This window comes from Anopheles marshallii, chromosome 3 (assembly GCF_943734725.1).
Source record: "Anopheles marshallii chromosome 3, idAnoMarsDA_429_01, whole genome shotgun sequence".
Lineage (NCBI taxonomy): Eukaryota > Metazoa > Arthropoda > Insecta > Diptera > Culicidae > Anopheles > Anopheles marshallii.
In genome coordinates, this window is record NC_071327.1 from 29,880,952 (window position 1) to 29,890,868 (window position 9,917).

The 9,917-nt window shown below is 43.9% G+C and overlaps 1 protein-coding gene across 1 annotated transcript; it reads left to right on the forward strand.

The window, feature by feature from the left end:
- The first annotated feature begins 5,429 nt into the window (after nucleotides 1–5,429).
- LOC128714636 (uncharacterized) lies at nucleotides 5,430–9,378 on the forward strand. Its single transcript, XM_053809512.1, has 8 exons — nucleotides 5,430–5,507; nucleotides 5,580–7,110; nucleotides 7,261–7,598; nucleotides 7,771–7,968; nucleotides 8,385–8,468; nucleotides 8,535–8,935; nucleotides 9,011–9,143; nucleotides 9,211–9,378. The coding sequence occupies exons 1-8, from the start codon at nucleotides 5,430–5,432 to the stop codon at nucleotides 9,376–9,378; spliced, it is 2,931 nt and encodes a 976-aa protein (XP_053665487.1).
- The last annotated feature ends 539 nt before the right edge of the window (nucleotides 9,379–9,917 follow it).

Below are 9,917 nucleotides of genomic sequence, written 5' to 3' on the forward strand. Positions count from 1 at the left end.
GTCATTGTGATGAATTTGTAGGAATAGTGGTAGGTCGGTGGAATACAGAATTTTGTGCGGTGCTGTTGGCTTGGTAAGATGCGGCTTTTTTTTTTGCACAAAAAAGAGCGAAAATAGGAAAATGATTAAAATTGGTCAAGGCGGAATCAAAACCAATACGAATGGTTTTGCTGTGTGTGCCATTGCTTCCATGGGAAAACCGTCGTAACGAACGTTAGAAGGCTTTTTCCGCAGAACAGCGGGAAAAATGTGCTTTCGTTGAGAAATTAATATTAATTTTTACTTAAGTAAGTTAGTTAAACAAATAAAATGTGTCTTCACCTTCAAAATGTTCATTTACGGCTTTTGGCAACTATCATTTTCCATTTCAGAATTATTTTTTACCAATTTTCGTCCCGAGTTTTTCCCACTACACACTGCAGCACATCGAACCCTCCGATCGAGTCAGTTCCGACCGAAAGGCCTTGATGTTTCGGGACATTCGGTCGTCGATGTCGTCACGCTTGCGGTCAGATTAGATGAAACGGTTCGGATGTATAGATTTCAAATTAGTTGATTGACTTTTTATTTGATGGAAGGCGGCCGTTTCATGGGAGAACGCAATAAGAATGTTCCTCAAGTGGAAATGAAGCGGGAAGGAAAAATGTGAAAAATGCTGAAGCAAAACAGTGAGAAAAAGTGGGAGAACTAGAGAGCGAGAGAGAGAGAGAGTGAGAAATAGAGAAAAAGATAAAAAGAAGGAGAGAGAGAGAGAGAGAAACAAAAAATCTTGAAGAAGTAAAGCAAACAGCAAGGACATTTGAATTTTCAAGCCGATCGACCCAGATTTTGGACAGCCAGCCAATTTTCGGGGTTTTGCTTATGGCTGGTCGATTTAATCTTTGAGTGTAACCGCAATGCTGGAGTTTTCTTTCTACGCCGGTTTGTGTGCTTTGCGATTTCACGAGACGGTTTGCGTTTGTTGTGTAGAATGTGATCATCACACAAACAGCGTGGTTCGGTTAGTTTTGCGTCCAATTTCGCTTGCTTGCTCGCACTAGGTGAAAGGTTAAGTTTGTGAGGAGTTTAACAAAAAAAGGTTTGTTTGCATTATACAAATGGAAGGAATGGAAAGTTCCCGTCCAATCGATGGAAATGATTTATATAGTGTACGGTTGGATTCCGATAGTACATCCATCCTGCAGGTCATTTTGTGAAGAGCTTTCATGAATAAGGTATTTTGAATGATGCTGCAAAGGGTCGACTATCAACAAGAAGTCTTGCTGAAGATCTTCCAAATGGATTGAAACCTTTCAAAATGAAAAAAAGGTTTCTTGCTACTAGATGAAACTCATCCGAAAACCCTGCATAAAGCGTATCGATAGGTTCGATCGATTGATCAATTAATTCACAAGCACTAGCATGAACATTAATCAATCACTCAAGCATCACAGAATAGTTACAAAAAACAGATATCATAACCCATACCGATCCTCGACTTATCTTAAGTATCTACGTTCTTCAATTGAGCGAACCTGCAGTTTAAATTTTTATGAAAAGTATTTTCATTTTCACAGCAAACTATTCCAGTCACTATTTACAAACCTCTTCAAGTGTTAGAGTTTTTCACACGCTCATCCCACACAGTGTAAACCCTTTTTTTGCATTCCACGAGTACACTAAGCTTCCATTTCCTTCGCCTTTCCTTTCCAGGAAGAGCACATCGATATGGTCGGTTTCCTAATTCCACGTTCATTTTCGTACGATGTTTTCCCTGCCCTGGCTGTCTTGGATTGTCGCTATCAGAACCGTCGCTGTACGGAGCAGCTGACAGCTGGAAGATAGAGGCTAGACTGGCATGCGAACACACATCCATGAGGGAAACGAGCGCGCAGGCATTGGGCGGCTCACGCTCGCACACAAAGCGGTACACATTACGAAATGGAGAGCAAAGAAAATATATAAAGTAAAATGTAAGAGTTTGCACATGCACTACAGCGCTGCTGCGTACCGACTTCTCCAAGGAGTTGTGCTTCCTTTTCCGTCGAAATCCGCCTTTTCCTGCTGCGGCACGAACCCGACTGGGTACCGAAAGACAATCATGAAGAAAATTTTAAATTTATCTTTTCGGTAAAAGTTTCGTTTCCAGTTCATTTACTCCAAACCCGTGGAAACCTGGCTAAGCCGGTACGGAGGCGTACGTGTCCCTGGTGATGCGAGGTTTGCGAAACAGGCCGGGAAGATGGGCCAGTTAAGGGACATTGCTGGGAGGTGGAATAGACAGCGCATCACGGCTTGAGAGACATGTGGCAGTGCGATGGGGAACCCCTTTTGCAAAAGCCAGATGCAATGTTCTCCCTTTGAACCCCTTTTTGCTCGTTTACCCAGCAGGGAAAAGGGGCGGCGGATCTTACGATTGTCTTAGGACCAGCCGGACTTTCTGCCGGAGAGTTTTGCAAGAGGTTCCTCGGGCCAGGACTGGTGGTTGGCATCATGCTGGAGCCTGTCCCTGAGCTGGGTGGTGTGTGTGTGTGGGTTGTAAATGAAGTTGAATGAAGAGATTTTGGGACGGTGGTGTGCCGAAGAATGGCAAGTTCACTGTGCAAAGAACCATCCGCACCCGGAAGTCAAAGAGAATAGAATGAAAAGTCAAGCCAGTACTCGGTATCAACGGTAGGCATGAAGTTGATATTATACGGGGTTTGTTTGTGTTTGTGTATTTATCTGTATTGTCTGTGTACATTCACTTGCGCTTTGTAATTCAAATGATTAAAATTGTCTTATTGGATAGTGATCACACCAGCTTAAAGAGGTCGGTTTTTGAAGAATGTCTTTAATAGACTTTGCGATGGCGAGAAACATCATTAAAACTAAGTAAGTTATCATAAAAACTAATCGATGATTGTCGCGATTTTTACTGGTAGTTTCTAAAAGCAGCATACTTATTAATGTTTAACAACAATATTGACATAATAGTTCAGTTCAAATATGACAAAAGTCACCCATACAATTATGTCACAAAAAGGTTTTGATGCTACTTCTTGGAACATGTATCAAGCCAAACACTGTTATATTATCACGTTATATTACATGTATCCGCAACTTTCGAACTACTTTTAAACTTATGTTGATAAATCATACATAATAGATCTTTTCGTAAGCTATGCTCAGCTCCTCATTCGAAATTACATATCATTATAGTTTCACTTCTTTGTAAACATAACACAATTCTCTTCGTGTATGTGTTAGTCTAACCGTCCACCGTTGGGGTGTTATTAAACAATTCAAAATGCTCGTAGTTTGTTCGGAACCATTTGTTACAGCTTGAATTTTCGACATTAAAAATTATTTTATTTTACACTTAAATTTTAAATTTTCTAGATACTGTTATCCGGCCGATCAAGAATATTTGTTGACTCATTAATTGAAATTGTTATGATAGCTTAGTTGGCGTTTCGTAGCAATTTGATAAATGAAAAAAAAAATCGCCAAAATTCTATGGTTTAAGTACAGTTCGGTAGTGCTTAATAAGCAAATAAAACGAACTAAAGACTAAATTCTTCATACCGCTATAAATTTCCCAATAAGAACAAGCACCAATCAATCAAATTCATGCTACAACAGCTATGATAAAATAATGTACCTATACAGCATTTCTTATGGTAATTTAAATAGCAGCAGCATTCACGCAAACGCGTCTCGTTCCACAAAACGCACAGTAATTTGTCGGTATCAATCAGCCGATCAGTGGATGAAGCCTAAAAACCGTCACCATTTCCCGGGGTCTACTACCCCTGCAATCAGTTCCCTTGCCCGCCCCCATTTCGTCCAATACCGAAAAGCGATACAAAAGGCACGGGGTTGGCAAATTTATGTAGCTGGTGTTAGCAAAAGCAAATATTTGTGTTGGAATATGTATTTCAGTGGTGTGTTTTTTCCTCCCACCGAAGGCCGTGTCTGCCCGTGCCAGTCTGTATCTTAGTGTAATGAATGTCTCCATTTTGCTATACCTATCGTCGGTTGGTTCGTGTGGCTTAATTTGGCAGGCGTCTCTCATTTAAGGAGCCGTGCTCGGCACTATCCCTTCCGCCCCTTTCGGAATTGCTCCACTAATGCTTGTGGCCACGTAGGTGGCAGATGGCTGATGGGTTGCCGGTGCGTTCAGCACCGGTTTTTCCCAATGTGGCATGTGACCGTGTGCGTGCGCTTTACGCGCCGAGTAAACAAACAATAAACTCCGGTACAAAATGTTGATTCTTCTAGAAAAGCGAAACCACAAACGTGCAACCCGGGTTTTCGTGAAATAGTTGGATGCTTCTTCTTAATTAACAAAGTTTACGCTTTCAATTATAGTTGCGGGGTTTTGTGCGGGCGCGGATCGGGCTGTGAATTGGTAACAAAATCTGCTGACATGGGATCGGTAAAGGTGGTAGTGCATGTGTGTGTGTTTTTTTTATTCGTTTTGTTTAAGCGAAAGGAAGCCGAGGAAGTGTTGACAAGTCGTCTTGACAGCAAACACAGTCTATACATTGGGGTCCGTGGTAAAAAAATTAGTAAACGAGTTGTGTTAGTAAGTTTGCAATAGGAATCTTTAGCGGAAAAGTTAGCAAAACACCAGCATGAACTAAACATTACCATTTTCTTCGGATCAACGCTGATGATTTTTCCGAATAGAACGGAACGGGAAAATAGATACTGAGCACGTGATACAGGGAAATGGGTGTGACATTCGGAGCTAGTCGCGATGTTTAACTCTCTGCTATTAATTTATGCTGGGTCGTTATTAATGATGCGATTTTTCAGTACATCCTTTGAAGTACATTTAGTGGAAGCTGACGATAGTTAGTGAATGATATTTCCTAGAAGAAATGTGGTTTCATTAGAGCTCATGGCAAAACAGTAAGGTATGCTTTACGTTTTCATTTATTTATGCTGCTGCACTAATTGAATTCCGACATCAACTTGAAAAAGTTGTTAAATATGGAAACAAATACGCTAACGGTGTAACTATGTATGAGAAATATTTTAAACATTCTGGATTCGGTTGCAAATAAGCACAAAATAATTGTAATAAGCAATCAAATGTTCAATCATTTAAAAAAAATCGATATATTGTAGTAAATAATGAGGAAGTTGGTCCATAACTAAGCATTCTACTAATGTGGAGTTCATAGTGTATCAGAGTGCATGCTCGAAGTAGAATATTAGTTCAAGTGCTTGCATACTAACACCCCGTTTGTTTAGAACGAGTAAATACGAGCAGTTCTCCGTTGTCAAGGTTTACCGCTCTATGACGTGATTGCAACGACTCATAGTTAGCTGGCCAAACACCTAAGCAACGAGTTTGTTTACCATGGCTGCCTCTCACTAATGGAGAGCGAAAGTTGTTGCAAATATTTTCCAACGGTATTTCTGATAAAATTACGGCCAGTGACAAACAGATTGCCAAGATGTCCGCAAGGAAAAGTGCTAGTTCGCTCCTTCCGGGAACTAAACCCACCACATCGAGCCATCGTTCTGTATTACGAGTGAGTGCTCCACTGCGGACAGAATAAAACGTTTAATGATGGAGTTTAATGTGGTTATTATTTGGTCAACAGGGCACGAAAAACTTCGTCTGGAATCGGGAGGAAATATCGTCCAACTTGCCGTACCACAACCATAACTATGAGATCCCGTTCAATAAACCGCCTAATGAGGTGAACTTCATGGGTGGACTCGGCAGTAAGAAGCCCAACTTTCGCTCCAAGTTACATCCGCAACGGTTCTCCACGGTGCAGAAATTGATGAGAATGCGTACCTCCAATCGCATCCTGGAAACGTTGACGGAAGATTTGCGCAATGTGAACCTCTGCCGGCACCGGGGTGATCAACGCCGGAAGGCAAAAAATGTCACCGAGTTCATCCGCAAAATGACGGACGAGTTGCAGACGGCGGGTAACATTGAGCATTCGACACCATCGGACCAGTCGGACGTGTTACGGTGTACCGTGCGTAAGAAGATGACCAATGACGACTATCGTGAGATGATCAAGCGGTTGGACAAGATTCTGTTGGAGGATGATCGGCCATCGGCCGGTCAGAATGTTTCCTTTCGCGATTGGGCAATGCGGGAACGGTACAATTTTCGGAACCGAAGCAATATCGAGATGATGAAGCGTGAAAGGGAAACACTCGAGTCGGAGCTATGCTCCTCGGTGGACACACGCTCGCACGAGTACATTTCGAACGAGGGACGTCGGGTGACGAAGGTGCGCCGCTCGACCAAGATCCCCCACGTGGAGGGCCACATGTACGGGCCGTTCACGCGGCTCCCGGTCGAGGATCCGCTGCTGGAGAACGAAACGAAGTTCGGCATTCCGCTGAGCCTGCTGGTACGGTCGTACCGCGAGATGGACACCAAGAAGGAAGGTGAGCGTAACCTAATTGATACCCGCCTATCTCACATGAGGATTCCGTTGTGTCCGAAAAGCAGCGACTCCTCCGAGGACGAGGACCAGATGGAGGAGGTCAAGATCCTTTCCTTCCTGCGGACACCCTACTTCCCCATACCGACGATAAAGCGGCAGAAGAAGCGGCGCAAGGATCGGTTGCGTAGCCGCTGGCTGCAAAAGAACCGGCTCAAGCGCATCACCATGCTGCTGTACGATCGGTCACTGGAGAACATGCGAGCCGGACGGCGCAGGAAGGGTGGCAAACACGTGGATGCGGGCCCTACTTCTTCGCATGCCTCCAGCAGTGGGCGATCGCGCTCGGAACGCAAAGCATCCGGATCGAAGGAATCCGCGCCGGCGAAGGTTGTGAGCGAGAAGCGGCAACGGTACTATCGCTTCATAGAGGACAAGTCGCAGCAGTATCGCCGGATGTACGATGAAAGTTTGCAGCAGCGCATGACGAGCTTTCAGGATTTTAAGGCCAGCGAAACGGCATCCGACGATAACCGGTCGGAGACCAGTAGGAAGAAGGCGAAACTGCAGGGGCTCCGGCTGGAGGAACCGAAACCGGCGGCCGAGAAGTTGGAGCTTACCTTTCCACCGAACCGATTCAAGAGTCTGTCCAAGAATGACACCCGGAAAGGGGCATTCTACATCGATCCAGAGTTCTACGATAAAATGCGTGATTTCAAGCGATGTGAGTATTGGTAGACTGGCTGTTTAGTAGTAAATGTGAATACTATTTACCAATAGTTCCGGAATAGCCTAAAGATAAGTGTGATTCTGGTTTGAAGTTATCTGAAAGGAGACCTATTAAACCCCGTTCCTGACATCCTTTATTTTGTAGATAAGCAACGGTCCAAATATTACACCAGCCTGATGCGGTCGCGTCCAGACGTCCGTCAACGGTTGCAGGTAAACGCTCCAGAGTTCGAAGAGGAACAGCTTGGCGCTGCCACCAAGTACTACAGCCGGTTAGCTACCGAATGGGACAACTATTACATTCACGAGCTGCGCTACCGACCCCGGGTGCGCAAGTTCTGCCCAAAGACGGACATTCTCAATATGCGCGACCAGCGTCGCAAGGTGTTCCTGCAGTATTTCATCGAGGAGAACCTCCTGCAGCGCCGTGCCCGACAAAGTTTGGAGCGTCAGTATGCGAACTGGATTAAAAACTTTTGCAAGGTAAGGCAAGGGTACGGTTCGAACTTTCGGGCGTTGACGTCCAAGAATGGGAGAAAGTAAAGTTTGTTTATTACTTTTGAAATTCGGTTTGCTTTTTCGGTTCCATTCACCTGCAATTCGCCCGCCTCCCGCTGTTGTAATGCTACAAAATACGTTCAACGACCTTTCCCAGCGTATTCGGCCCCTGTTCAAAGTTTGGAAAGAAGAAGCATACTCGAAGCTGGTGGCGGCCACCGACCGGGAAAAGGAAGCAACGCAGGAAACGGTCCGGCTGCGGACGATACTTCAGGATCGTCAAAACAAGATGGATTCCATTACAGAGCGTATACTGCTGCTGGAGCAACGCTGGACCAAGGTTATGCAAATTAGGGTAAGAGCTGCGTCGATGCGGGGTTTTTGTTTCCCTCCGGAAGGTTTGGGAGTGGTTGAAAATGTTTTCCAAACAAAATTCTTTGCTAACTTTTCTGGCTGAACGGATGAAGAAACCGGTTCAGGTATGGGCAAAATACTTCTGATTTGCGCTAGTGTTTGGTTTGCTTGGAGTGTTGATGTTTTTTGATGGATTTGTATTTGCTTCCTGCCCTTGGTTGAATGGGAAGCAGCATTAGGGATGAATGGGTTGGACAATTAAGGTTGTTTGTTTAGTTTGCTGCGAGTGTCCTCACCCGGGGTGAAGGGTGCGAGATTGTACAGATTAATTGAAACAACCTGCTTGAGGAAACTTCCCGGAAGTTTACAGGTACGGAGTGTTGGGCGTGTAATTGTTTGAGTTATTTCGATTCGCAGAACTACTATTACTTGCTGATGGATTCTCAATGGCGCTTGGAGAATGACTTCTTCCACCGTGCACCGGATGGATCGTTGTATACGGTAGGGTGCAAGCCATTCAGCAGTTCGAACTTCTTAACACTTTCAAACTCGTTCACTCGCTTTCAGGTGTCAGAAAGCATCAAGAATTGTAAATCCATCTTTATACGCACCGCGGGTAGCAACATTGGGACGGAAATAGCGGCATTCTACCTGGAGAAAACGTTCCCCGAGCTGGCCCGTTTGCCTGGATGTGAACCGGATGTGGTTCTGCTGCAGCGTGGGCTAACGCAGCTGAATTTGCGAACGATCGATTTGATAAACAAATACAACCAGAAGCTGATGGTGTTTAGCAAGATTGACTACCATTACAAGGAGGTGCTGGAGCAGTTTCCCCGGTACTTTACCAACCATCACGATTTGCTTAATCTGTACGGTGCCAAGATGGAGTCGATACAGAGCAAAAACGATAAATTGAAGACTCAGTTCCGTGACTTGCTGGGCGATCCGCTGAAGATGTCCGTGTACAAGTAAGTGAACAATGGTTGATTGTTAGTGTAAACTGATCCAATTTAACTATTTTTTGAATAAACAACAACCCACAGCAAAATCATGCGCATCACTACTTCGGCCGTCGGTCAGCTGTATCTGTTCGTTCGGAAGCTACAGCACCGGCAGGTTGAAATCGTAGACATCACTGCCAAGGACAAGCTGTCCGCCATACATCAGCACATCATGGTATGTGTGCAAAATGGTGACCTCATATGTTGTTTCCTATACCTACTTAACTTTGCACATGTTTCAGGATTTACTTTCCGAGCTAGATCTACTACCTCTCGATGTACTCAGGGAAGCAGAAAAGGAGGCCCGCAAGAACCGAAAAACATTGTTCAAAGAGGCGAACGAAGCATACAAGCGTAAAATGGTGTTGGATTTGTTACGCAAGCAGCTACGGTTCCATGTCCGAAAATAAGTCCTATCAAATTATTCTCAAATGCACATCTTAAAAGATTTATAGTTTTAAAAATATAATAACGTATAAATGTGTAAATGGAATAGTCAAAACTTACTGTACTGCTTTTTGATTCTAAACACTTTAAATTATATTACATTCAGACGTTTTGTATTAAGCAATAATCGATATTGGCGAAAGGTTTTATTTCCATTTCGTTTCATAATCCAGTTTAAATAGAGTTTAAGTAATCTTTGATAACGTAGCGACAATCTATCACCAATTCAACACTTTTATGAAGTAAAAATTAAGCAATTCGGGTAGGATTAGGGAAAGGGCTTATTATTAATACTTCCTGTACGGTTGCACTTTACTCTCCGAACTCACTACGATGGAGATTTAGGTGCATTTAAGCTGCCTTAAGCTCGAATTTAAGGCGTCCCATTGTGGCAAATGACTTCATGCACCACTATTGGATCGAATTTTCCCTCTCACTTTGATTAGCCGTCGGTGAAAGGTAGATGGGCCCTTATCATTATATCATAAACTAGCATCAAGCC

Coding starts and splice junctions, on each gene's coding strand:
- LOC128714636 (XM_053809512.1), top strand. CDS start 5,430: ATGTCCGCAAGGAAAAGTGCTAGTTCGCTCCTTCCGGGAACTAAACCC. Junction 7,599..7,770: donor GGATTAAAAACTTTTGCAAG/GTAAGGCAAGGG, acceptor GACCTTTCCCAG/CGTATTCGGCCCCTGTTCAA. Junction 7,969..8,384: donor CCAAGGTTATGCAAATTAGG/GTAAGAGCTGCG, acceptor TTCGATTCGCAG/AACTACTATTACTTGCTGAT.